Genomic DNA, 27,974 nt, shown 5'->3' with positions numbered 1-27,974 from the left:
TTAAGTTGTGAGTGAGCTTTATTAACAAAAAGGTGAAACAAACAGGGGCGAGGTGGACGAAAACCAAAACCTAAGAGTAAACTAAACTGGGAAAAGCTAAGCAAAAACAAACCTGAAACCTTGAGACGTGAAACAGAGATGCGGGGAAAATGCACAGGAAAGTGGAGGGGAACAACACAGACGAACCAGCAACTACTACGACAGAAGACACGACTAAAATACACTCAGAGAAACACAGGGACATTACACACAGGTGGGGGACACAGCTGGGAGTGATTAACGTGACGAGACCAGGGAGGCAAACTGAAAACACTCACATAAGACGCAGACCTTCACAATAAAACAGGAAACACATACACGTAATGACACAACACACAAACTTAACACAGACTGAGGGACACAGAACATAGGAACATGAAACGTGAAAAGGGAGAGTACAAGAAACCCAGAATAAACAAAACCACAGAATAATAATAAACCAAAACATAAACACGGATTCACAGACTCCGGACCATGACAAATGACTTCTTGGGATTTATAAAAGATAAATCCTGATCATCCTTTTCTTACATTTCCCAATATATGTACAAAACATTAAACAAAACGTGTTGAAAGATGTATTAGATAATAGTAGACTGTGCACATTTTTTGACAGGTGTGGCAGGCATCAGGTATCTCACTCTCTTCCAGAAGCGAGAGTTCCATGCTGCAGCGCCTCCAGAGCCCTCTGGCCACTTCAAAGGGGCACTCTTACGAATCAGGTGCTGCAAGCCTGGGGGGAGGTGTGTGTATTGCTGTTGCCCCGTGTCTCCTAGCTGGATCAAAATCACACTCAGTTCCCTCTGGACCAATGCATGGTGGAGCCCCACCTGGTAAATCATCAACAACACTTTAGTCACCCTTTCACTGTACACTTAGTATTTTTATTTACATAAATGCTATCTAGTAGTGCTACACATTGAAAAAATAGAATAAACTTAAGTATAAAAATATGATGCCATAATACACATATAAGTAGAATCATTTGTTTTCACAACAATCAATCTATTCCTTATTAACACAGCAACAGATGCCTCAAGGCGCTTTATATTCTAAGGTAAAGATCCTATGACAATAGAGAGAAAACCACAACAATCAGAAAATTTCCTATGAGCAAGGATTTTGTGATAGTGGGAAGGAAAAACTTCTTTTTAGCAGGAAGAAACTGCTAGCAGAACCAGGATTAAGGAAGCGCAGCCATTTGGGGGTTAGGGGAGATAGGAGAAAAAACACGGTGTGACAAGAGCCAGATTAATAAGAACTGATGATTAAATGCAGAGCAGTGTATGAACACACAGAGAGTGAAAAAGGGGTAGTTATATGGACAAAATTGTTTTTCTTATATTTTTATGGCTCAGTAAAATAATCTCAATTAAACCTGCAGGTTAACTAATTTGTGTATGTGATCGAGCTTCATGGATACATAAAGCTGGGTATCGTCTGCATAATAAGGAAAACGTATGCTATGCTTTCTAATAATGCTGCCTAAGGGAAGCATGTATAATGTAAATAGAAATGGTCCTAGTACAGAACCCTGTGTAACTCCATAATTAACCTTAGTGTGTGAAGAAGCCTCCCTATTTACATGAATAAATTAAGATATGATATGTCACTTACCTTTGCTAGTGTCAAGGTAAGTGACGCCTGATAACTGCAATGCCTTTTCTAAACTTCTTAACATGTCACCCACATTATGTTAATAAAAAGGTTCAAACCAACAATTAAATTAGTAAAAACTAACCATAAATTAATGGAACTGAAAGGAAAAATTCAAAATGAAATTCAAAATATTCAATTGTGCACCAACTATTCAACTATGTGTAACTGCTATTACTGCTTGTTTGCTTACTTACACCAAAATAAAGTTGATGGTCATCGTGTATAAAGCCATATGGAGTGGATGTATTGAACTTGTAGCACATGGCCGTGGTCCCCAAATGTCAAATGTCTGTTTCTTCAAATAGTGTCTTTGTGGAGAAATATAGTATAACAGCCACACATTGTCCCATTTACCATTATGTTTATTTATTTCCAATATTTCAGTCTGTGTGACATGTCTAATAGCCAGGCATCCTTAATTGGCCGAACCTTACTGAATGCATGCATAGATGCAAATGTTTGCATGGACACTTTATCTCTGTATCTGACAAAGTTTGCAAGGACCAAAAAGTTGTAATTGAATAAAAATGTAATGGTAACAGTGTGTGGACGTTATGCTACATTTCTCCACAAGGATTTTTTCCCCCTATGTGCACTTGTTTCCTTAGATTTGCTGTAAAAGTATTGTACTTTTCCCACCGACGGTATTGTACTAGAGTACCAGTATCTTACATCATGCAATACCAATAAATTAGAGTACAGGAATATAACTTATATTTACTTGACTACTTTACTTGCACTTTATTTAAGTGCTGTACCATATTCTGCTTCTACTCCACTATATTTTGGATGCAAATATTACAGTTTGGATTCCACTTGTAGGTATTTTTTAAAATGATAAAAGAATCTGAAGTGTAATTCCACACAATAGGTATATACTATAAGTATTTAAAATATATTGTGCAGTTATATTGATTATACACCCTGTGCACCATTAAGCTAATTAAGTAGAAGTATAACTTTTCAATACTTTTTTCCACACTGCAAAACAGTTATCCAACACAAAATTATACTTGTGCAACACAACTTTTCATGTAATAAATCTGAAATGGGACACAGGGCTGCACAGGATTCTGAAAACTTTTGTCATTAGCCAGCTCAAAATTTCAAACAGACAAATATAAAAGGAACAAAAATGTATGTAATTAAATGAAATTGAAAAGAAGTGTGAAGTGGCTAAATCAGTCATATTTTAAAGAAAGATAATTAAGCAAAACAAATTTGCCTACTGTGGAGAAAATAGAGAGGATGTTAGCACCAAGCCTCTTAAACCATTATCCAGTGGCAACAAGTGTACTTCCTCTCAGGACCTGCCTCCTGCCCTGTTCGCCTCCTACAAAGCCAGGAGGAGGAAAGCCAAGCAGTTGGCAGGGTCCTCACTCCATGTCTAATGCTTTCTACAGCAAATTATTCTGCACTGAATTGATCTCTAACTAAATATTCCAGTTTCAGTGAAATTAAATTGCATTTTATTTATATAGCGTTAAATCACAACAACACTTGCCTCAACGCACTTTATATTGCAAGGCCCTACAATTTCTTGTGGACCTCCTTGTGTGCCTTGTTCTTGGTTCCACAACTCCCACCCCCATTTAAAAAAGATGCTACAAAGGCCCCTGCTCACGTTGCCTGCAAAGCAGAGAAAGACAGACAGAGAAAGTGGGAAACGCTGGATAAGCGTATTTATGTGAGTCTCTTAGTATGCAAACCTGCCAGGTTTCTGTGAGCCAGAGAATTCTGATGTGTGGATTGTGACAGCATAAAAGATGAACATAGCTACCTCGACCCCACTCACTGGTTTGTGAAGTCCAATTTTAAAGCCTTTGGATGAGCACTTTGGGTGCTTTACAAGTCCTTGAATAATGATTTGTCAATCACAGGTCATTAGGCCAATGAGCATACTCCCAGGCAGTCCCTGTCTCAGTTCTCACCTGCCAGTCAAACCCTCCCATCACTGAGGTTTGGGGTGAGGCAGGCCATCGCTCTGTCGTCATGGAGCCTGATCCCAGATCTGGTGTGAGAATGACCATGAGCCTCCTGCTCTGATTCATGCATTTCTCCACCAACTCCAGACGATCTGTTGTGGTACAACAAAAAGAAAAAAACAACAACAACAAAAAAAACCAGGTACATGATGGCTCTTTAAATTAGGCAGCACAACACTGGTATCCCTTTAACACTTAAGCTGGGCTACAAAGAACACTGCAGACAATAAAATACCTGAATCACAAATACAAAATATATTGGTTGTTGATGTCCAAAATTACAATTAAAGCACATAAAACACTGACCTTCCCCTGGTATGTCATCCCTCCCGTGGATAAAGAGCCGATATCCGCACTTATCTTCGAGGACAGAGGGCAAAGTCTGTGTGATAAACTGAGAGAGTGTGTCCTCAGTGATCTTGTCCATTGGTGTCTGGTAGACCACATAGGCGTCATATAAACTTGTGTCTGGGAAACAAACAAACAAATCAGTGGAAATTTATGTGTACTTTCTTTGACAAGGTTTTCTCAGTTTTTTTATTAATGTTTCTTCCTTATCGGCTCATTGTGATGTAAAGTGACCCTGTCACCACAATAAGTCATTTGTGTTTGAACAGTTGTGGTCAGAAGTTACAAACACTCATCATTGACATGAATGTGTAATTTTTAACTTCTTTGAACCTTTCTTTTTCCAGGGTGGAACAATTGTACAGCATACATCTTTAATGAGTTGAAACATACAAAAAAAACCCAAACAACAATTGGGAGGACAGGTTTCAATTCATCCCACAAATGCAGAGTCAAGATTATGCATACAGGCTCAAATATATGATAATAATACTACCACTAATATTTGGTAAGATGCCCCTTGACCAGATGCTTTTAGCAGCCCCCAAAAAGTTTCTGACTCAATTCTGGACGGATGTTTGACCACCCTACTTGGCAGAACTGGTAGGTTTAAATTTGTGATATCATCTCGCTTTTGGGCGTCACTCACAAATTTTCAATATGGTTGAGGTCAGGCTTTGGGAAGGCCAATGTAGAAACTTAATATTCGCCTGGTTTAACCTTTCCAAAACCAGTTTTGAGACTGTGGAATATGCACACATGATAAATGGCTGCTGAAAACTGGGTATATATTATCGCTCCAACTGCACTTTATGGACCCCTGTGTTGCTGTAATATGTGAATTGCCACAGTGTGGGATTAATAGAGTCTATGTCATGCCATCTCAAAAGCTTTCTCCAAAAGGCATTTGGCTTACTTGTTCACCATAGCCAAAGTGAACCAGCATTTTTTATATATTGTTTGAACCTTCAGAAGGAACCAAAACACTTCAGGTTTACTTATTTGTTATTCAATTTGGTTACTCTTGCATTTTTCTTATATTTCTAATTTGTCATATTGAAAACCACTGGATACCACTATTTTGTAGCAAACAAGCTGATGAATATTTTAGGAAGTAACTTTTGTTTTGACATAATATTTCAGGGTCTATAACCACAACATCTTCCTCTCTTAAGTCTTGGATGTGTTAAACTGGTGCATTTTTCCTTAAAGTATAGCACTGAAGCCAGGGAGCAGGAGTAGCAGCTAAACTGGCTTGGTCTATCCTCTGAAACTGACTAATTAGCATTGTACTTCATTCCTTTACTGTTGGTACAAAACTAAGATAATAAAGCCCCCAAGAAAAATATTTACTCTCTTACCTTTATTGCTACTGCTTAGTGGGAAGTAGGGTCTGAAGAACAGGGCTAAGTCAATGGCAAAGTATTTGACCAAAACAGCGACAAAAACACCAACGAATAACATGCATACTCCTCCAATGGCAAGTGGAATTATGGATTCTAGGAAACACAAAATTATAGTGTAAAATAACATTTCCATGCTTTGCTAAAAGTCAACAGACATTTTTGTTAGCAAGGCTAAAAAACAATCAATGGCCCTGTGACTGACCTTTCCGCTTAAGAGTTAAAGTGGCATTCTTTGTTACGTAATAATAGCCCTCGCCAAAACACTTAAACTTCTGTTGAAAATCCTTAGCAGACACTTTTTTAATGGTGAGGATTGCAGTGGCAATGGTATTCTTTGAAGGTTCCTCAGTTGCTCTAACAAAGAAGATAAGAGTTTGTTTTGTTAAAGAAGACAAAGGGTCAAAGACAAAGTTCAGCAGAAAGGTTCACTGCAGACAAATGAGAGGAAATACATAACAGTTACTATTTAACATATTTTCAACAGATCTTTGAGGTTCTCTTAAGTGTGACTCTTAAACAATAGCACTTAAAGAGGTCATGTTAACTTATTCTGTAAAACACCTTAGAAGCACCTTAAACTACATGTTGAAATCCACTCAAAGGATTAGCAAAACATTAAGTGTACATTGTGTAAAGTATAAAAGAGGCTTACATTTTGGTAGTTTGACTATAACCATCCCTGTTTTTGAAAGGAATTCCATTGATGTACCAGCTGGCATTACAGTCATGTTTCACATTAGTCCCACACAAAACTGAGCAATTCAGCTTAATCTCCGAGCCTGGAAGGAAAGAAGGAAGGGAAGAAGGAGGGAAAGAAGGAAGGATGAAGAAAGAAAGAGGACGGGTTAACCCACTGGAATACAGGGTAAGATGCACGACAAAGGCGCACATTCCCCTGAATGCACAGTCAGTAAAACTGGGGCATTATTCTTTCCAGAGTTTTTATATATTCCATGTGACCAGCTATGGAGTAGTAATAGGATGCCTTGAAAATCTTTCCCGATGGCCACTCGTTTAACACCTCCACCAGTTTGTCAAACCCCAGCCAATCGGTAACAAACATCAGGGGGTGCAACACAGCCCTAATTCTATGTTTATTCCTGTATTTAGTTTCCACTGGCACTAGGATGCCTGTAAGCCCTGATTGCAGCAACACTCCCTTAAACGGAAGGTGGCAAACTTGCAAGCCTGCACCATTGCCTTAAATGCATCCAGGAAAGTCTACAGGTCATCCACCTCCGTCATTTTAAATAAGTCCACCTCAGAGAGTGGAGGTGACAGTGCTGGAGAAGCCGCCACTCCTTCCTGGGTCACCGGGTACATTGGGCACCAGTGTGGCAGTTGCTCCTGCCACTGTGAGCTCTCCCCAGGAAGGGCAGAGGGATGCATTTTACAAACAATTTTATTCACACAAAGCGTTACACACAATCTTTCTCTCTTTCTGTTTTTGGCTTTGTCTTGTTTCTGGCCCCCACACCTACTGCCAGAGGAGAGGTTAATTAGACAGATGTGCTACCCTCATCATCAGGCACTGGTCCCCAAAAACACACTGCTCCACCTCCCCCCTTCTTAAGTGATGAGTCAGTCACTCCCTGTATGGATGCAACTTTAGTCCTGCTAAGTGCTAACTGAGTAACTTTCAGAGGATCACTGTTATTAACCAAGTATTTGCAGTGTTTGCAGCCTTACAGAAACCTGGTTGCAGCAGGATGATTATGTTAGTTTAAATGAATCAACACCCCCGAACCATTCTAACTACCAGAAATCTCGAAGCACAGGCCGAGGGGGCGGTGTGGCAGCAATTGTTCACACCAGCCTATTAATTAATGAAAGACCAAGACAGACTTTTAATTCATTTGAAAGCCTGATGCTTAGCCTCGTCCACCCCAGCTGTAAAACTCAGAAACCAGTCTTACTTGTTATCATCTATCATCCACCTGGGCCTTACACAGAGTTTCTGTCTGATTTCTCAGACTTTTTATCTGATTTAGTTCTCAGCTCAGATAAAAAAATAATTATTGTGGGTGATTTTAACATCCATGTAGATGCTAAAAATGACAGCCTCAACATGGCATTTAATCTGTTATTAGACTCGATTGGTTTCTCTCAAAATGTAAAAGAACCCACCCACCACTTTAATCACACTCTAGATCTTGTTTTAACATATGGCATAGAAACTGAACATTTAACAGTGTTTCCTGAAAACCCTCTCCTGTCTGATCATTTCCTGATAACATTTACATTTACAATAATTGATTACACAGCAGTGGAGAGTAGACTTTATCAAAGTAGATGTCTTTCTGAAAGCGCTGTAACTAAGTTTAAGAATATAATCCACCCACTGTTATCATCTTCAATGCCCTGTACCAACATAGAGCAGAGCAGCTATCTGAACGCTACCCCAACAGAGGTCGATTATCTTGTTAATAATTTTACCTCCTCACTACGTACGACTCTGGATACTGTAGCTCCTGTGAAAACTAAGGTCTCTAATCAGAAGTACCTGACTCCGTGGTATAATTCTGAAACACGTACCCTAAAGCAGATGACTCGTAATCTGGAGAGGAAATGGCGTGTCACAAATCTAGAGGATCATCATTTAGCCTGGAGAAATAGTTTGCTACTTTATAAGAAAGCCCTCCGCAAAGCCAGAACATCTTACTGTTCATCACTGATTGAAGAAAATAAGAACAACCCCAGGTTTCTCTTCAGCACTGTAGCCAGGCTGACAAAAAGTCAGAGCTCTTTTGAGCCAACAATCCCTTTAACGTTAACTAGTAATGACTTCATGAACTTCTTCACCAATAAAATTTTTATCATTAGAGAAAAAATGACCAGTAATCATCCCACAGATGTAATATTATCTACAGCTACTCTTAGTACCATTGATGTTAAGTTAGACTCTTTTTCTCTAATTGATCTTTCTGAGTTAACTTCAATAATTACTTCCTCCAAACCATCAACGTGTCTTTTAGACCACATTCCTACAAAACTGCTCAAAGAAGTCCTGCCATTAATTAATTCTTCGATCTTAAATATGATCAACCTATCTCTAATAATCGGCTATGTACCACAGGCCTTCAAGCTAGCTGTAGTTAAACCTTTACTCAAAAAGCCATCTCTAGACCCAGCAGTCTTAGCTAATTATAGGCCAATCTCCAACCTTCCTTTCATATCAAAAATCCTTGAAAGAGTAGTTGTCAAACAGCTAACAGATCATCTGCAGAGGAATGGTTTATTTGAAGAGTTTCAGTCAGGTTTCAGAGCTCATCACAGCACAGAAACAGCTTTAGTGAAGGTTACAAATGATCTTCTTATGGCCTCTGACAGTGGACTCATCTCTGTGCTTGTCCTGCTAGACCTCACTGCAGCATTCGATACTGTCGACCATAATATCCTATTAGAGCGATTAGAGCATGCTGTAGGTATTACAGGTACTGCACTGCAGTGGTTTGTATCATATCTATCTAATAGACTCCAATTTGTTCATGTAAATGGAGAGTCCTCTTCACACACTGAGGTTAATTATGGAGTTCCACAGGGTTCAGTGCTAGGACCAATTCTGTTTACATTATACATGCTTCCCTTAGGCAGTATCATTAGAAGACATAGCATACATTTACACTGCTATGCAGATGACACCCAGCTCTATCTGTCCATGAAGCCAGATAACACACACCAATTAGTTAAACTGCAGGAATGTCTTAAAGACATAAAGACCTGGAAGGCCGCTAACTTTCTGCTTCTTAATTCAGATAAAACTGAGGTTATTGTACTCGGCCCTGAAAAGCTTAGAAATATGGTATCTAACCAGATTCTTACTCTGGATGGCATTACCTTGGCCTCCAGTAACGCTGTGAGGAACCTTGGAGTCATTTTTGACCAAGACATGTCCTTCAATGCACATATTAAACAAATATGTAAGACTGCGTTCTTCCATTTGCGCAACATCTCTAAAATTAGAAATATCCTGTCTCAGAGTGACGCTGAAAAACTAGTTCATGCATTTATTACTTCCAGGCTGGACGACTGTAATTCATTATTATCAGGATGTCCAAAAAACTCACTGAAAAGCCTTCAGCTAATCCAAAATGCTGCAGCAAGAGTCCTGACAGGGACTAGAAAGAGAGAGCATATTTCTCCTGTTTTGGCTTCCCTTCATTGGCTTCCTGTTAAATCCAGAATTGAATTCAAAATCCTGCTCCTCACATACAAGGTCTTAAATAATCAGGCCCCATCTTATCTTAATGACCTTGTAGTACCATATCACCCTATTAGAGCACTTCGCTCTCGCTCTGCAGGCCTACTTGTTGTTCCTAGAGTATTTAAAAGTAGAATGGGAGGCAGAGCCTTCAGTTTTCAGGCCCCTCTTCTGTGGAACCAGCTTCCAGTTTGGATTCGGGAGACAGACACTATCTCTACTTTTAAGATTAGGCTTCAAACTGTTAGGATGCCTGGGTCGTTGACCCAGGGTTTTTGAGTTTACGATATTATTTATACTTTCTAGTCTTTGGTTTCTTTGAGTTCTGTCTTATGGTTTATGTCTCTGTCTTCTTTAGTTGCTCTGTCTCCCCTATCACCTGCATCCCCTTGTCTAGTTCGCGTCTATGTGTATCCTTAGTTCCTATATCCCCGTGTCCAGTCAGTGTTTGTGTCTGCCCTGGTCCCACGTCTCTGTTCCCTTTGTAGTGCCTGCATGTGAGTCTGCGTCTTTGTTCAGTCTGTGTTATGTGCTTCCTGTTTTACTTTGAAGGTCTCTGTCTTATCTCAGTGTGTTCAGGTTACGCTTCTTTGGTCTCGTCAGTTCTAATTTGTCCCAGCTGTGTTTCCCTCCTGTTACTCATTCCCTGATTACTCCCTCTGTGTATTTAAGCCCTGTGTTTCTTAGTGTCTGTGTCGCGATCTACTGTTTTCTTAGCTGTGTGTTCTGTCATTTCTCTAGTTTACGTTTGTTTTGAGTTTTTTTAGTTTTGTTATATTTTGAGTATTAAATTAAAGCCTTTTTTGAGTTCACGTCTGTCTCCGGAGTCTGCACCTTGGGTCCTATTCCTGCCTGCACACAGCCACACCTAACAGAAGATCGCGACCAGAACATGGACCCCGCAGACTGTTCCACCTCGGATTTTGAGGCTGAGATGAAGGGGTTGGTTGATTTGCTGGACCGCACCGCTCAGGCCGATAGCTTACAGGCTATGGCTGTGAGACTGAGCGCGGTCGAGGCAATGATTACAACCAACCCCCGGCTTCATCAGTTCTCCGTGGACACATATCTGAGCCACACCATAGCCGCGTGGAGGGAGCATGTCAGAGCCAGTGAGCTGGCTATCTCTCTCTCCGCACCAACGCAGCAGCAGCAGACGGAGCTCGCTGTAAAGCAACTGCGTCTGCCACAGCAGGACAGTGTTTCTGCTGGAGGTTCTGGAGAACTGCTCCTGTGTGGTGAGCCGGAGGATCTGCAGCCCGGTCAGCTGGAGGCTTCGCGTCTTGGTTCGCCTGCTCCCCCTTCCCGGAGTAAACAGCGTTAACGCCACTGCCACTCCAGAACGACTGAGCATACTCCAGTTTTGGGAGAAAGTGACTGCTTAGTGTTCCGGCCAGCCCCTGTGGCTGCTGTTATGTCTAGGACTCCTTTTGTTTCTCTGGCAGATTCTCAGCCTATGACTTTTTCCGTGCCTCAGCTGGCAAAAAGAACTGGAAACAGAGTGCCACCTGCCATAACTAAGTTGGCTAAAGACCTGGGACTTGGCGTTGCAGAGCTTATGGATCAAGCTAAGGTTAGTGTTTTTCGGCCTATTATATTTTCACCTGTTTGCTCATCCGTCCAGCCGTCTGTTCCCGCTGGAGGGTCCGAGGAACCGCTTCAGCCACCTGTCTCCGCTGGAGGGTCCGAGGAACCGCTTAGCCACCTGTCTCCGCTGGAGGGTCCGAGGAATCGCTTCAGCCGTCTCTTCCTGCTGGAGGATCCGAGGGGCCAGTTCAGCCTCCTGTTTCCGCTGGAGGGTACGAGGAACCGCTTCAGCCACCTGTCTCCGCTGGAGGGTCCGAGGAACCGCTTCAGCCGCCTGTCTCCGCTGGAGGGTCCGAGGAACCGCTTCAGCCGCCTGTCTCCGCTGGAGGGTCCGAGGAATCGCTTCAGCCGTCTCTTCCTGCTGGAGGGTCCGAGGAATCGCTTCAGCCGTCTCTTCCTGCTGGAGGATCCGAGGGACCAGTTCAGCCTCCTGTTTCCGCTGGAGGGTCCGAGGAATCGCTTCAGCCGTCTCTTCCTGCTGGAGGATCCGAGGGGCCCGTTCAGCCACCTGTCTCCGCTGGAGGGTCCGAGGGGCCCGTTCAGCCTCTTGCCTCGTCAGCTGGGGGTCCGGGAGGACCCAGCCAGCACGTCCCAGTGTCTGCTGATGGTTCTGGCGAGGCCGTTCAACCACCACCGGCTCCACCGCCTGGTCCGGCCTCAGCCTCTGCAGCTCCGCCTGGTCCGGCCTCAGCCTCTGCAGCTTCGCCTGGTCCAGTCTCCGAGTGTTCAGCTTCGTCTGCTCCTGAGGTCTCCATGCTGTCTGTTCCTGCACGTCCTGCCCGGCCTGCACGTCCTGTCCGGCCTGCTCGTCCTGCACGTTCTCTCCGGTCGATGACTGGACGTCGTTGCCGTCATGGACAGCCCTCTGAACTACGCCGCCGTCATGGACGGCCCCCTGAACCACGCCACTGCCTCCCGCCCGGCCGGCCTCCTGACCTGCTCCGTCGCCACCGGTGCCTTCCGCCTGGCCGGCCTCCTGAACTGTTTTCTGGGCTCTTGGACCATCAGCCTCCGGGCCGGCCCCCTGAACTTTTTTGAGACTATTGCCTGGGCCTCTGCGCTTTTCGTGAGCTCTTTTGTTTGTTTGCTTTTGGACTTTGCCTGGGCCTTGGTGCTGTTGTTTTGGACTTTGTTCCTGTTTTTTGTTCTGTTGCTTTCCGGGCTCCAGTGTTTGCATTTTTTTTTTTTTTTTTTTTTTTGTTGTTGTTTCTGGCTCCTTGTTTGGTTTGTTTCGGGCCCTCCATCCTGTTTCCCCCGCCGCCCACCCTGGTTGGGTTGTTTTTGTTTTTTTTGATTTTGATGTTTTGGTTTGGGCTGTCTGGAAGCCAGCCCTTAAGGGGGGGGTACTGTTAGGATGCCTGGGTCGTTGACCCAGGGTTTTTGAGTTTACGATATTATTTATACTTTCTAGTCTTTGGTTTCTTTGAGTTCTGTCTTATGGTTTATGTCTCTGTCTTCTTTAGTTGCTCTGTCTCCCCTATCACCTGCATCCCCTTGTCTAGTTCGCGTCTATGTGTATCCTTAGTTCCTATATCCCCGTGTCCAGTCAGTGTTTGTGTCTGCCCTGGTCCCACGTCTCTGTTCCCTTTGTAGTGCCTGCATGTGAGTCTGCGTCTTTGTTCAGTCTGTGTTATGTGCTTCCTGTTTTACTTTGAAGGTCTCTGTCTTATCTCAGTGTGTTCAGGTTACGCTTCTTTGGTCTCGTCAGTTCTAATTTGTCCCAGCTGTGTTTCCCTCCTGTTACTCATTCCCTGATTGCTCCCTCTGTGTATTTAAGCCCTGTGTTTCTTAGTGTCTGTGTCGCGATCTACTGTTTTCTTAGCTGTGTGTTCTGTCATTTCTCTAGTTTACGTTTGTTTTGAGTTTTTTTTTTTTTTTAGTTTTGTTATATTTTGAGTATTAAATTAAAGCCTTTTTTGAGTTCACGTCTGTCTCCGGAGTCTGCACCTTGGGTCCTATTCCTGCCTGCACACAGCCACACCTAACACAAACTTTCCTTTTTGCTAAAGCATATAGTTAGGGCTGGACCAGGTGACCCTGAATCCTCCCTTAGTTATGCTGCAATAGACGTAGGCTGCCGGGGGATTCCCATGATGCATTGAGTTTTTCCTTTCCAGTCACCTTTCTCACTCACTATGTATTAACAGACCTCTCTGCATTGAATCATATCTGTTATTAACCTCTGTCTCTCTTCCACAGCATGTCTTTATCCTGTCTTCCTTCTCTCACCCCAACCGGTCGCAGCAGATGGCCCCGCCCCTCCCTGAGCCTGGTTCTGCCGGAGGTTTCTTCCTGTTAAAAGGGAGTTTTCCCTTCCCACTGTCGCCAAAGTGCTTGCTCATAGGGGGTCATATGATTGTTGGGTTTTTCTCTGTATCTATGAAGCGCCTTGAGGCGATTTATGTTGTGATTTGGCGCTATATAAATAAAATTGAATTGTTATGACAGCAACATGTTGACATGAAGATGAGATTTTATTACCTTCATCAGCAAACTGCTCCTGCGACTCATCAGCTGGGGTCAAAATTTCTAGGTAGTGCACAGCTTTTTCTGCAAGCAACCAAAAAGAGTGAGACATTTTTCATCCTCTAATAGGACATTTGGTATGCTATAATATGGGTATTGTTTTGAAAAATCAGGAAAACCTGTGACATACAAATCTTTAGCTCTGGCTCATTATTAAACATGTTAAATCAACATGCCATTACAATTTCACTTATAAAGTCAAGTTTATGTTGGTGTCGCAATGTGTTGTGTTGGTATCCAGAACTAAACACCAAAGAATGCAGTTTCACCTAGAAGTATAAGTTCCCTCGAACCTGACGTACTGTACACCTTATTATTGTATGCCCAGGTACAAATACAGGTGTAGAGGCCCTCGTGGTCTTTGGTAGCATTATGCACTCTCAATTCGACTTCATGCTGATCTTCAATAAGAGTATAGTCCTGCACCGAGAAGGGCACAAATAGGGAAAGCAACACATTTTACTTCAATGAACATGGTCTGTTTTGTAAATCATCACAATGGCCCTGTCAATTACATCATTGTGGCTTAGTTTGTAATTGTTGTATTGTAAAAGTTTAGAGGTTTTTAAAGTAGCTCCCTTTTTATTAACTTGCAATCAGGTTCTTGCTATAGCAATGAAACCAACACTTTTATCTTACATAAAAATGTACACTGGTATTAACATGGACAATGTTTAAAAAGTTAAATAAAATTCCTTTGTTCAGAAGTCAAGCAACATTTTAATGTCATCAACTTCCAGGGCCAGTGGAATCATCTTTTGCCCCACTGGTTTCACTGGTTAGTACTGGTACTTATTACCATCAGCAGTCAGTTCTGGCACCTCTCAGCTTTGCAGCTTCAGAATCAGAATCAGAATACTTTATTCATCCCGAGGGAAATTAGGGGTTACAGCAGGCAGCACGCTAATGGCGCATGCGCACTCACAAAGGAACCTTCTGACCAACTTTACACAAACATCACATTGGGCAGACATGTCAGAAGGTAGGCTGATAGGAAAAAAAACAACGAAAATACACTACATGAGGTAAGAGGAGGAGAAAAAAAAACTCCACTCAGACTGAGCTCCTAGTGGGAGAACAGTTTGATAAAAGAAAAAACACCTCAGCACAAAAGCACATGACTATCAATACACCATAGAAACACGAGACAAGCAACAGGGGCGGGTAAAGGGTAAGAGAGAGCCGGCGTAGACAGCGCATCCGGTCCTGCAGCATCTGTGCTGGTCCAGTTGACTGCTATCATCCCCGGTAGGGCACAAGCATCGAAGGCGTTGGAAAGGGAGGGGGATGAGTGAGTGCTTATCAGTGTAAGTGTGTGTGTGTGCGTGTCCATAGTTTAGCTGAGACAGTGTCCTTCGGCCTATCAGGCTAAGTAAACAGTCCTCCAGCCAATCCAGGTGTCCTTCATGGGGCGGGAAGAATAGTCATCACACAGTCGTTATCAGGGAGTTGTTTTGGAGGGCTCCAGCCTTGGGCCTGCAGCTGGGGCCGTGGTGTCCAAATGTTGAATATTGTTGATTTCTCCTTTGTGAGCAGCTCGAATTCTAGCACTCCGAGGCTGGTCTCTCGATCTCCCGTTGAAGAGCTGCGAGCCTCCCCATGATGGTATCAAACTTCTGTTCCGTGGTGTTGTCAGTCTTTTGATTCTGAGACCTCACAACTGCAGTGATCCGTTCCACGATGTTTTCCAACTGTCGCTGGTTGGCAACTAGCTCTTGCACCTTTTTAGCAAAGTATCCAGAGTCATAAACCAGGCAGGGTCATACCATCAATTAATCCAATGGCCTTGATCCAAAAACGATTACCGAAGAGTCAGAAAAATCCCCCCCAAAAAAACGTGTATTCAAAATGGCCAAGCACCAAATCATTCAGCGTAACAAACAACTGGCAAACACACACCTTTATAGGGAGTTTGTACGTGTTTTGGAGTTTGCAAGTGTTTTGGAGTTTGCAAGTGTTTTGGAGTTTGTAACGTGCTTTGTCTCTAGGGGCCACCGTAAACCCCCCTCCCCCCTAAACAAGCTCCGAGTGAGCAACGACGTAATGGGAAATTCACAGAGAAACTTGCGGATTCTTCAACTGACCGCTGCGGCACTCCTGCTATACAGGTGAAAATAGAGCAACAGGACCGCTAGTCTTTGATTTTATTTATTTTCTGCTGTGTTTTACTTGCATCTATTTGAAAGACTGAGTGTAAAAACAAAAAATATTTTATGTGCTGGAATGTGCAGAATATAGGTTTAAATGTTAAACTAATTTCTTCAAGTCAGAGAATGGTGCATATAATTTAATTTTTGCTTGATGCATAAAGTTAAAAGCTTAAAACTAATAAAACAAGTTTTAAAAAGAGATTTTTCCATTTGATTACATTTTGTATGATGGATTATGCAGAAAAAGTAGAATTGGGCTGAAAGATCTATCGCTTTATCACCTATTCAGGTTGTAAATCGTGTTTTTAAAAAGTAACTAAGTAACTAAGTAATTAATTACTTTTGAAAATAAGTAATCAGTAAAGTAACGGGATTACTTTTTTGGGGAAGTAATCAGTAATTAGTTACTGATTACTTTTTTCAAGTAACTTGACCAACACTGGTTCAAGTGCAGTTATTTTCCTCTGAGTTTTGATTCTGTCCCTAGTTAGCTAACATAAACTAAAGTATCAACTTCTATACTGACATAAGATGACATGAATCATCACACTGAACATGATTTTTAAAACTGTATTTCTTAAATCCAGCTTCACAGCCACACATCTATGTCCGTTTTTGAAAGCAGGGCTCCATGATGTCACTTAGCCTTTGTGTAGTGGCAGAGGTGGATGACCTGTAGACTTTCCTGGATGCATTTAAGGCAATGGTGCAGGTTTGCAAGTTTGCCAAACAAACAGGAAGCTGACCTGGGCTTTTTGGCCTACCTTGTACCAGGTGATGTTTCCTTTGAATGCACTACATGTGCTTTTGACTCGTTCTGGACATGGGACCTTTTTGCTCTGGTCAGAATTTTTGATTTCTCCGTAGTTTAACATCTTGCTTCCTCTGTAACTTGCATTGAACACTTCAATTTTCACAGGGTGGTTAAAACATTGTCCTGAAGACTTGATTTCCCTAAAAGTGAATCAATGAGTGGGAAGCACATTAACAAAAAAAGAGACAAAAAAAGAAGAAAATTGTTTTAGAGTTCAAGAAAACCCAGACCATCACTAATGTTAGATGCTAGATAGAAATTTTGTAACATATTTCATAGAGATGATTCTTACCAAGCAGCGTAATCTCCAGAATCAGAAATGTTGAGGTTTAAGAGAAACAGTGCTTCGCCTTGGTAATGCACCCTGGCTTTCTTATCAGAGGAAATATTCTGAATTTGGGTGCTATATTTGTACCATGTAAAATTTTTATTGTTGAAGTTTGGTTCTAAAATAAAAGGTACATAAAAAAGAGACTCCCCTTCAAGCACTGTAATGCTCTCCTCATTCATGATCTCACATTGTGATTTGCCAGAATCTGAAACTGAGGGAGAAGCAGATAGAGGTGATGATAAGTGCAAATGCAAATGTGAAAGGTGTGTTGCAGATGCTACAATGCTGTACGATGAAATGAAAATGTTTATGAAATGTTCCTTTTCTTTTTTGCCTTAATGTTTTTCAATGATTTTTATGGCCTTTCTGTCTTGCCATACATTTTTACCTTCTACATTTTGGCTTTGATGTTTTGCTGACCCATCAATGATAACCTTTGATATAACTTTTTCTACAACTTGCTCAAAATTGTCATGATATGCATTTCACATCAGCGGCCTTTTGAGCCTGATTAATACTGGGTGTGCTGCTTCACCAGGTTTCATTGTAAGGTGTAAGATGTGCGGTTTAGCACATGCAGATGAATCGTGTACTGTATACACCACCTGATTTCCATTCTGATATGGATGTCACCACTGCAACAAGAAAGAGAAGCTGGAAAGCATCCATTAGCTGAGAGAGAGAGAGAGAGAGAGAGAGAGACATAGGACATTCAAAGCCAAACCACACTGTTCTGAATCATGTGATATATTTCATATTTAATTACACTAACTTGACTTGCTTTACTCATACACTGTCAGTCCTGCACATAAGCTTTTACCATGGCCTCAACAGCTTAAAGTGCTTCTCCCTGTCTGTTCCACAAATAATGTGACAGTTCAGTGATTCTTGAGATAAGGGACAAAACATGTCCGGCAGATAAAACCCAATTTTGTTGTTAAAAATATGCATACAAGTGTTAACCCAACTGCCTAAAAGACAACAGCCACTATGGTGTGGTGTCCCTTTAAGACACCCAAGTCGAGGGTTGATGGTGTCATCGGTTTGTGCCACTGCTCTGCTCTCTCTCTCTGTGATGGTGTGGACATGTGCTTGCACGCTAGTAGATGAGGAGGGACGGATTTTATGTTTTACCTCTCCAGACACCTTTGTTTGCAACGTTATGGGTTGTACGAACACTGTGCGCTATGTTTGTTAAGCTGCAGCCGTTCAACCGGGCTTATATGGTTGATGAAGAGAAGGTATACTAAAGAACACACTGTGGAATCCCCAACGCCAGCGTGAGTGTGTATTCTTTTGGCTACCCTGCTCAGTGTTTTGCCGCCTCCTCTCAACCACTAAACGCAACCCGACGTTACAAACTAACAGGGCGGCCCTTAGCGGCTGGAAACTAGTGATGTGACGTTCTGTATCGAGTAATGGAGGGGGCGTTTCCGCGATGCGCGTATCGAGGCTTGCTTCATTTATGGGAGGAGCTGAAAATGATTACGCCGAAGCCTCACTGCCCGGCTGTACCACGTGACTGGTTCATGAAGTGTTTCGAACTTTGCCGCGAGCTATGACAGCGATATAAACCCCTCAGACTTCATTCAAAAATGTGGGTGTTTGATGGAGAGTTGCGGTTAGTGAGAGTTTGGAGACCGTTTGGAGGTTTATGAGAGTGAGGAGAGAAAGTCAGGAGAGAATGGAGCCAGCTAAGAAGAGGAGGATGTCCTCCCCTGTGTGGGAACATTTTGATCTTATTCCTCCCAACAAGGTATGTAAATTTCTACAGAAGATGTATTTTCATAATACTGATGGTGCAATACAATTTATGTTAAGCGGCTTTACTTTTGTACAAGGTGAAGTGTTTGCTATGTGCCAGGCAGCTGGGATATAACAACAACACCTCATCCATGCTTAGGCACTACAGAGCTTTGCATGAGAATAAGGGGGACACCGATTGTGGAGCAAGACCAGGTGAGCCATCAAATGCCATGATAATATAGGATGCAGTAATGTTACTACATGATATAACAATATTATACAACTGTAATAAGTTACGTGTGTGATATTTATATTTGTGCTTTGTCTTTATTGTCTTTCCTCAGGAGAACAATCTCAAATAGATGAAGACCTGGTTACCATGGTGATTGAGGACTCCCAGCCATTTAGCATTGTGGAGGACAAAGGATTCAAAAGATTTGTTAAACCATTAAATCCTAGCTATGTTCTCCCCACTAAAAAGGTCATAAAAGCAGTGAAAATTTAGTTTTTACAGAATAAAATGTGAACAGGCAGGACTGAGGCTCAGTGTGTAGCTGTCCATACCTCAACGTTACAAAAGCACAACTACTGTCCACACCCCAACCACACCTCACCTCACAGTAAATGATAATTTCCATTTTAAGCATTTCCAAATAATCATTTTCCATACTGCCAGTATAAATATACACAGTATACTGCCATCACTACAATATACATGTTTTACACATTCCTTTTGTTGTTGACATTTACAGGCTGTGTGCAAAAGGCCACATTTCAAATTCTTGCCAACTAATATTTTTACGTCCAGTAGATGTCCTACTAGAGCAAATGAAGCTTCAAGAAGCTTTGCGCTGGGGTGAACCAATTGGATGAAAAGCTTCAGTGCTTCATGAAGTTTCATCTGCCCATCACTATCCCCGGGGGTCCAGACACCATTTAAAGGTTCCAGGAGAGACCATTGGTAAAGAGAGTGTGGTGAATCTTTTTGTGCTTGGGTTTCTGGGTTTTTATAATATTGGGTTTGGTGTAACATTAAAGTGTGAAATATTTATTAATATGTAAATGTGAAAATGTATTTATTTATTCTTATATTTATCTACCACATTCCTTGATGATGAGCAGCTGTGCAGGATCTGAAATAAGGCTACCAACTGATTTTAAAATTCCCAATAAATAGTCAATAAATATTTAAACTTCTTTTGTGCAAATCCATGCTTAAAGTGCAATGCTAAATAAAGTGCTTGATAAGGTGCTTTTAATAAAGTGAAAGGTGTGCTCTAAAGTGCTATACAGATAATATAATATAAATAAATGCAGTAAGGGAGTCCTCTTCCTTACACAAACCAAGGCAATTTTTTATATGATTTTGCATTTTTTATACATATTTATTTATTTTAAATGGTACAATACATTACCAGTACCTTAAAAATCCATTGTCCAGAAGCAGGTGTGATAATATTAAAATACAGAAAAAAAAATTAAAAGTAATGTAAAATTAAACATCATGGCTCTCGTCACTAAGTATTTAATTCAATACCTAATATCAAAATATGCAATTGAAAATTTATTTTTACATATTTTTTAAGTGATTAAAATCGTGTCCAGAGTTTTTGTCAACACCATCAGATTTTTTTAAAAGTACATCAAAAATCAGGAATTATTGTGGGTAGCTTACACTCTGAGGACCCCTTTATCACTTCCTGTTTGATACACATGCCATGAGGTCACTGCTGTGATAATTTTTTTTAAATTTTAATGTCATTTATTGCATACCTTTCTGATAAAACTCTTTGTCACAACCATAGTGTGTCACCACCAAAGTCGATGTAATGCAAGATTTAATTATTTTTTTTGTAAAAAGAGCTTAATTTAGGTAGATTGTAAAAGCCATAAGCAACTGATGAAAAACAAGATGGCTTCTGTCAGATAAACATGTGTTATGAGACAAAGTCGGGTATTTTGTCAACACCATCAGGATTTTTGTCTGACGGTGTTGACCCTTTTCCTAATGGTGTTGACAAATGCCACAAACGTGTGCTATTCACCATTTATATTAAGTTATTTTTTTTACTAATATTTCAGATATATTACGTCCTGTGTATTTTACTGATATTTCTGCTTCACAGATGTGTCAAATATTATCAAATTTGTCTTATCTTGAATCTCATTGTTTATGTTTATATTATTAATCCTGTAGGAAAATGCTTAGTCCTCTGCATTTAACCCATTCACTCAGTGATGCAGTGGGCAGCTACAAATCATGTGGCGTCTACTGAGCTAGCTGTGCCTCGAGAGTTGGTCTTTAAGTGATGATGTATGAATCCTGCTTCCGGGCCCAAACTACTCTGTGTTTATTAAGCCTGTTGTGCTGTTAAAATGTTTTAATGCTTTTTATCTTGTTCTATTACATCAGAACAAGCCCCTAAAAGAGCCCGTTCTCACTCCCGAGGCGTAATATGCTGACGATTTGTCACCTAGCGTAAAATGTTACGCTTTGGGAGTGAGAACGTGTTGCCTAAAAACAGTCAGTGATCACGTCAGCCTAACCATCGGGAACCCTCACGTTAACTTTTATCAAGTGGTAAAAAGTTAGCATTCATCCTCCAGCTTCACTGTATTTATATTATGCTAACATAGCTGTGTCACTAGCGATCATGTAGCACATCACTATATACCAGCTAGCCCAACTTCAGTAACCTGACAATAGTCACTGCTGTTCAATTTTCTGTCTCTATTTATGTTGGAAGTGGTAGCAGAGCTGGTTTATCATGTTCAGGTGGAAACAAGCAATCTAACTTTAACTCTGTTAAATTTCATATATTCTGTTTTCATGGATGTCTGGATGTTACACCTGGTAGAGCAGCCACACTGATCATTTTATTAAAGATGAAAGAATTTAGACAGATTGTAACTCTCAGTGATGCCGCAGAGTTCCTTTGACTTTGGGATCTGCAGCGGAGTTTGGACCTGGAAACGGCTAATGACATCAGACTTAAAGACCGGATAGCATCTCTATTGCTTAATGCATAATTGTGTTGTGAATATTCATCCTTAATCTGTAAAAAAGCATAAGGTTCAGAATTATGGTAATTACAAAATGGTACATTTCAGGCTACAATAGCACAGGGGAAGCTGTCAGTAGAGGAATGAAAGAGAAGGAACAGGGATGATAAAAAAAAAGGAGAGAAAAAGTTAACAGCCAGCCTGAGTTGAAGAAAGAGTTTCTCATAAAGGAAAGGGAAAGATGGAGAAATAGAGTGAAAAAGAGAAAAATAAAGAACATCAGTGATCTGAAAGAAAGAGAAAAAAGTCAGAAGAGAAGGTTTTGGAAACAAGCACAGAGACAAAAGGAGAGAAAGTCCAGCAGGGTCTAAACACACAACCACAGAACTTTAGGAATCAAGGAGTAGTAGGCAGCTACTTGCTGGTGAACTATTAAGATGTAGAACTTGACATGTGCAAAAACAGAATTGTTATGATGTGTCTTGTGATATTACAAAGGTTGCTAAGGTTTAATGGTCATTTTGAAAGAAATATATTGTTTTCTACTAGTGTGTCAACACCGTCAGATTTGTGTCACCACCGTCAGCACCTTGTCAACTCCATAATATGGAGTTTTTGTTTATTTTTCTCTTTTGGAAAACCATATATTTTCCTCCCTCATGATCTTCCTATAAAAATACGTAATTTTCTCAATGTGTAATTTGCATTCTGCTTAATATGATTGTTTCTTATAGAGATTAAATACAAGCTTCTGAAAATATGTATGACTGTAACTCTAATAATAAAAAGCCAAAACAATCTTACTTTTAAACCTGGTATAATTACTTTGAAAACATATGTGCATAAACAATAGAATAGAGAAGCTGCTAATAGTCAAAGTAGCTGAAACAACTTAATTTAAAATATATATTTTTGCATTTCTTTGTGTCTGACGGTGTTGATAAAAACCTTGCACTTCTCCAGCAAAAACATAAATTATTAAAAAATGTTACACCTGGGAGATTGTACCAAAACATGGTGAGACAGCCAAAACCTTGTGTAACAATTATATGTAAATATGTTTTTAAAAAATCAAAAAATATATTTTAGAAAATTAAAACCTGTTTTGTCCCTAATCTCAGGAATCACTGAGTTATGAAATCAGTTAAAATGCTGCTCTCTCATCACTGGTTGTTCAAAAGAACAGAATGCTGTGCGTTTTGTTTTTCTCAGGCTTGCATGTTTCCTTTGGTTTTGAGCCAGCTGGTTGCTGGAGAAAGCTATCAACTTAGAAGCCTTTCAGTGGACCGATAACACAGGAACTTGTCAGAAGAAGTTTCAGATGAAATTGAATATGACACTGATTACCTGTGAAGATTGTTATCAAATAATTCCTGGTTATCAAACTTAATCATCTTGTCATTTAAGGACTTTTTGCACAGTGCAACACTTCTCACAATGTCCTTGACAGACTCAGTGGCTGAATAAGAAATAACAGCTAAAAAAACAGCAAAAGGACAAAGTGAACACAAGTCACATGGTGTTACAGTGCCAACAGTATAACAATCTGTCTGTCAAGAGTATAGTTGTAGCATCTCTGACATGTTTTTAAACATGTCTGAGAGCAACAGAGACACACCACATTCATCTTCAGTAGAGAGCCTGTTCACATAGAATTGCTACAAATGTTCACCAATATTTGTAACTGCTCAGTCGAGTTTCACTTTGAATCATATCTTCTAAACAGGAAGTTTATAATTTTGCAGCTTGAGCTCATATCAAATCAAAGTGTTAAAATCCTGAATAAGTCTTATAATAATTCTTGAATAATTCAAATTGAATACTGATTCGATCCACTATGAGTTTAAAGAATTGCTATCTTTAACTGTTCTGTTTTCCAGATGCTGTGGAAATAACTATGGAAGAGATCTGAGAAGATCTGTAAACAGATCTGTAAAGCCTTTATAAAGTTTATAAGTTATCTTCTCACCCTAGTTCTTCTTTCTGTCACTTAACTTGGAGTATACCTATTTAGAACCTTAGCATATCCTAAAGCAAGGAAGTTAAACTTGTTAGTAGTAATGAAAGTGTTTGCTTACCTCACAAAAGTGTGTGTGCTGGCCGTTGGAGTGTAATCAGCTCGAAGCTGCCGGTATGGTTGTTTCTCTCACTCTCTCTCTCTCTCTCATGCACACATGCTTCGTCACCAGCCTGTTTCCCGTCTCTCATGTTGGACCCGCCCGGGGTCCATGCTTACATAACAGTCACAACAACAGCAGTGCGACTGTTACTTCAACAGGCAGACTTGAAAAGCTACACATTCACCTGAACAAAACAACCACATGTTAATGCTGACGGGGTGTAGATGTAACATAGAAATCTATATCACTAAAAGCCACTCGGTAGATCAAAATTAGAAATGAACACCCATGTTTAGGCACATTTTCTTGTTTATGTTATTTAAATGTGTTTCAGCCATAAGAAAATTTGCTACAAATCTTTAAGCTAAAGATAAGCAGAAGAGAATGGATGGATGACAGATGTTCATATCATTTATGTACATTTTCAGCAGTGTACCTGTGTAATATATCTGTATTGTGAGAGCTTGTTTATACAGATCTGAACAGACGTGCCTGATGATCCTCCTTATGACTTTATAATTAAGGTAATCTGAGCCTGTGACATTTCATATTAAAACGGGCAAGATCGGTAAGTTCGATTCTGACTTAGTAATGTTAGGGTCACATGCTTGAGCCCCCATTTGGTGGATTGTCTTGTAATGCCTGCTTGCAATAGTTTTATTATTAGTTCAGGTATAGCAGATAAAGTGGCACTGAAATGTGAGCTTGGTGTTCTCTAATATACAGTTTCTACTATTTCTTGTAGGTGAAAAATTACATGTGAAGTTCATTATCACATCAGAGACACTTTTTACACTGTGATCCAGCATGACAGAATTAATTTTACAACAGGATCACAAGCCCATACACGCACCTTAAAGTGAGACCCGCTCAAACACCAAGGAATGCTCGGCTTATCCCACTCTGGGAATTATAATCACATTTTCCATGACTGGAAACTACGCGGAATGGGCAAATATGCCCTTTCAAGTAAGCACTGCATGTGGGTGTTTCCAGTTAGGGGATTCCCTGAACAGATGTGACTTTCACCACTTCCAGTCAATAAACCCTCCCCACTGATCAAAGTTCTGGCCTGGAGTACACTGAAAAAAAGGGACTGGCCATCTCTTGGATTTATGTAAGCATCTTGCATGTATTTAACACAATTGCCTCATGTTTTAAAGTTAAATGTAACTATATAGTGTAAAAACTACATGATATGCAGAAAGGGTGTATTAAATTGTTCATATCATGTTCAGGTGAAGTAAGTCAATACGATAGCAACGTTAAATCTCGTGAAACCACGCATGATTTGGATCGTGGTTTAAAAAAGGCATCCATCTCAGTCAAGTCCAGCAGCCAACTCTATGTTTTTTGGTATGTCTTGATTTTTTGAATTAATATTTATTTAAATGTAGTTAAACATCTAGAGTGTCATCATGTAATATGCTAAAAAAGAGCCGCTAACTTATTTGCTGTTTTATCTGTTGTCAAAGAATTGGCGCTTTCTCATCTGAATTTGTCTTTGGCACAAGAGCCGTAATATCACATTAAACCTAATTACGAGGCACTCATAACATAATTTGGTTTTCTGTGTGAATAGATTTGACAACTGACTCTTCAGTTACATTGTGTATTTACTGCACCGTGGTGTTAGTGAGATTTTGGACATTGAACAGCTTTAGCTAATATCATCAGTGGCATTATGCTAGCTTACATCCCTACACCTCCTGCCCTCACCTGCTGTCCTTTTGTTTTTGTTTGTTTGTTTTTTTTGCTGCACATTGAGAGATGACCTCTATTCTGCATTTCACCAGGAGTCAGCTGATGGATTGTGGGTTCAAGGTGTTATGGTGAGAAAGTATATTCTATTTTCGCTTAAGGTTTCTGTAACTTAATTATAATAGGGTTTTTATAGTTATTAGGTGTATGCATACTCAAATAGACCACCCTATTAATACAACTGAGAAATCCAAAATCTGCCATATAGGTTTAACTTATACCAGTATGTATTGTCAGAAAGGTGATTACTGGACTCACACTTGAACTAAAATGAGGTTGTAACTTGTGGGTTGTTGGGTTGCAAATCAGAAACAAACATCTTTGGATTTTTTTTAATCCCATAAGATCTGGAAACAGTTTTTATTCAACAAAACATTACTGATTAACCAAGCACAGTGCCTGCTGTTATTTCAAAATTATTTTATGTCATTTCAGATAAAATGAAGCATTCCAGTGCATCCCAACCATGCCTTTACAGTCAAGGTTTCTAACGGAGCTGAGTTTCTCTCTGACAGTCTGCTCAAAGTGTTTGCAAAGTGATCGGGGGAACAGGGCACAAAGCTAAAGGATGTAGCTGCCATGATGACAGTAAGAACTTTAAAATTCTTTAACTACAAAGTGTATATGTATTGCATTAGGTCAGTAAAAGATTTTTATGCTGCATCCATTGGTATGGGTTGGCTGGGTTGTTATCAGGAAAATGATATTTGCGGATTAATTTACAGTGAATTAAAAATGAATTGTTGGTCAGAAAAACTAAATCTGAAAATAATAACATTTGCAGCCTCAAAAGCACAGAAATCATAAAAAACCTTTTTTGATTTTAATTCTTACATAGCATTATTTATCAAGAACAGCTACAGATAGAACATTACTCCAGATGTTCTATCAGCTCCAGATATTCTTATCAGTCAGTCAGTAGTCATATATTTTAATTCTCATATAATATTGCAGATGAGCTATATCAGACATAGCAATTTCCCTTTGGGATCAATAAAGTCATTCTTCTTATAGCACAACTTAGTATGTATTAGTGGCAACCCATGTATCTGGGACCTGCATTCTGCCATAATCAGTGTTGGGGAGTAACGGAATACATGTACCGCCGTTATGTATTTAAAATACAAGATATGAGTAACTGTATTCCGTTACTCACTACGGCAGCCGTAATGCTCTGACAATCCATCAAGCAGTGCGGCTTACCAAAGTTGTACTAAAACATCTTTTAACAGATTTCTGCACGCCAAAATCGGTTCGAGGTCAGTAAGCACAACCAGAATTCATACATAAGGCACAATCTCGATTTTTGAGAAAATTAAAGGATTTTAAGTGTGCCTTATAGTGTGGGAAATACGTTATACAGAAGAAAAGAATATATCGTGATATATATCGTTACCGCACATGCTTCAAATTATATCGCGATATGAATTTTAGGCCATATCGCCCAGCCCTAGTGGCATCATCTTCCATTTGAGTTATTGCATGCTTTGGTGTTTTTGTGTTTTGTCTTTGTGTTCTGCAGCTCTTCTCCAGCTGCCAGCTATTTAGAGTTGAGTACAGAGAGTAGTTGATTGGTAATGATTTGAGCCCTTCTCAATAAAGGGGAGAGAAACTGCAGGAATGTCTTAAAGACATAAAGACCTGGATGGCCGCTAACTTTCTGCTTCTTAATTCAGATAAAACTGAGGTTATTGTACTCGGCCCTGAAAATCTTAGAAATATGGTATCTAATCAGATTCTTACTCTGGATGGCATTACCTTGGCCTCCAGTAACGCGGTGAGGAACCTTGGAGTCATTTTTGACCAGGACATGTCCTTCAACGCACATATTAAACAAATATGTAAGACTGCTTTCTTCCATTTGCGCAACATCTCTAAAATTAGAAATATCCTGTCTCAGAGTGACGCGGAAAAACTAGTTCATGCATTTATTACTTCCAGGCTGGACTACTGTAATTCATTATTATCAGGATGTCCAAAAAACTCACTGAAAAGCCTTCAGCTAATCCAAAATGCTGCAGCAAGAGTCCTGACAGGGACTAGAAAGAGAGAGCATATTTCTCCTGTTTTGGCTTCCCTTCATTGGCTTCCTGTTAAATCCAGAATTGAATTCAAAATCCTGCTCCTCACATACAAGGTCTTAAATAATCAGGCCCCATCTTATCTTAATGACCTTGTAGTACCATATCACCCTATTAGAGCGCTCCGCTCTCGCTCTGCAGGCCTACTTGTTGTTCCTAGAGTATTTAAAAGTAGAATGGGAGGGAGAGCCTTCAGTTTTCAGGCCCCTCTTCTGTG

The 27,974-nt window shown here is 40.4% G+C and overlaps 2 protein-coding genes and 2 long non-coding RNA genes across 7 annotated transcripts in view; 3 read left to right on the top strand and 1 right to left on the bottom strand.

The window, feature by feature from the left end:
- LOC113007943 (interleukin-1 receptor-like 1) lies at positions 1-24,006 on the bottom strand. Of its 2 annotated transcripts, none has more exons than XM_026145016.2 (12): positions 23,874-23,993; positions 17,652-17,718; positions 17,008-17,257; positions 16,666-16,855; positions 14,021-14,171; positions 13,707-13,775; positions 6,090-6,216; positions 5,640-5,791; positions 5,393-5,530; positions 3,990-4,151; positions 3,630-3,775; positions 1-869 (listed from the first exon to the last, which is right to left on the bottom strand). In XM_026145016.2, the coding sequence occupies exons 2-12, from the start codon at positions 17,713-17,715 to the stop codon at positions 621-623; spliced, it is 1,698 nt and encodes a 565-aa protein (XP_026000801.2). In that variant the 5' UTR covers positions 17,716-17,718; positions 23,874-23,993; the 3' UTR covers positions 1-620. The 2 variants fall into 2 exon arrangements, with proteins under 2 accessions (XP_026000801.2, XP_026000802.2); XM_026145017.2 differs by lacking the exon at positions 1-869 and adding an exon at positions 3,203-3,327 and having other exon boundaries at positions 23,874-24,006.
- LOC145421195 (uncharacterized) lies at positions 6,130-13,676 on the top strand. The gene is made up of 2 exons (XR_013902495.1): positions 6,130-6,302; positions 13,425-13,676. It is a non-coding gene; the product is annotated as an uncharacterized LOC145421195 (long non-coding RNA).
- On the top strand, positions 18,082-19,989 carry LOC145421194 (uncharacterized). The gene is made up of 3 exons (XR_013902494.1): positions 18,082-18,802; positions 18,888-19,005; positions 19,137-19,989. It is a non-coding gene; the product is annotated as an uncharacterized LOC145421194 (long non-coding RNA).
- An 807-nt stretch (positions 24,007-24,813) lies between the features above and the next one.
- Positions 24,814-27,974, top strand: part of LOC145421226 (uncharacterized) — a 44,977-nt gene continuing 41,816 nt past the window's right edge. Inside the window, exons 1-4 of one of the 3 annotated variants that reach the window (XR_013902538.1) lie at positions 24,814-25,032; positions 25,154-25,271; positions 25,712-25,747; positions 26,112-26,264. The gene's annotated coding sequence lies outside the window, so the exon portion shown is untranslated. Of the gene's footprint in view, positions 25,272-25,683; positions 25,748-26,111; positions 26,265-27,974 lie in introns of all 3 variants that reach the window. The other 2 variants (XR_013902537.1, XR_013902539.1) reach the window with 2 other exon arrangements.

The sequence above is a fragment of the Astatotilapia calliptera genome, chromosome 16 (assembly GCF_964374335.1).
Source record: "Astatotilapia calliptera chromosome 16, fAstCal68.1, whole genome shotgun sequence".
Classification (NCBI taxonomy): domain Eukaryota; kingdom Metazoa; phylum Chordata; class Actinopteri; order Cichliformes; family Cichlidae; genus Astatotilapia; species Astatotilapia calliptera.
This window is presented reverse-complemented; position numbering and strand designations above follow the sequence as displayed.

Bases quoted from the DNA above. Each gene is read 5' to 3' on its own strand.
- LOC113007943 (XM_026145016.2), bottom strand. From the start codon at position 17,715: ATGGATGCTTTCCAGCTTCTCTTTCTTGTTGCAGTGGTGACATCCATA. The intron at 17,258-17,651 runs GTGGTGTATACA...CTTCTCCCTCAG, and splicing joins CATATCAGAATGGAAATCAG to TTTCAGATTCTGGCAAATCA. The intron at 16,856-17,007 runs GTAAGAATCATC...ATTCACTTTTAG, and splicing joins TCTGGAGATTACGCTGCTTG to GGAAATCAAGTCTTCAGGAC.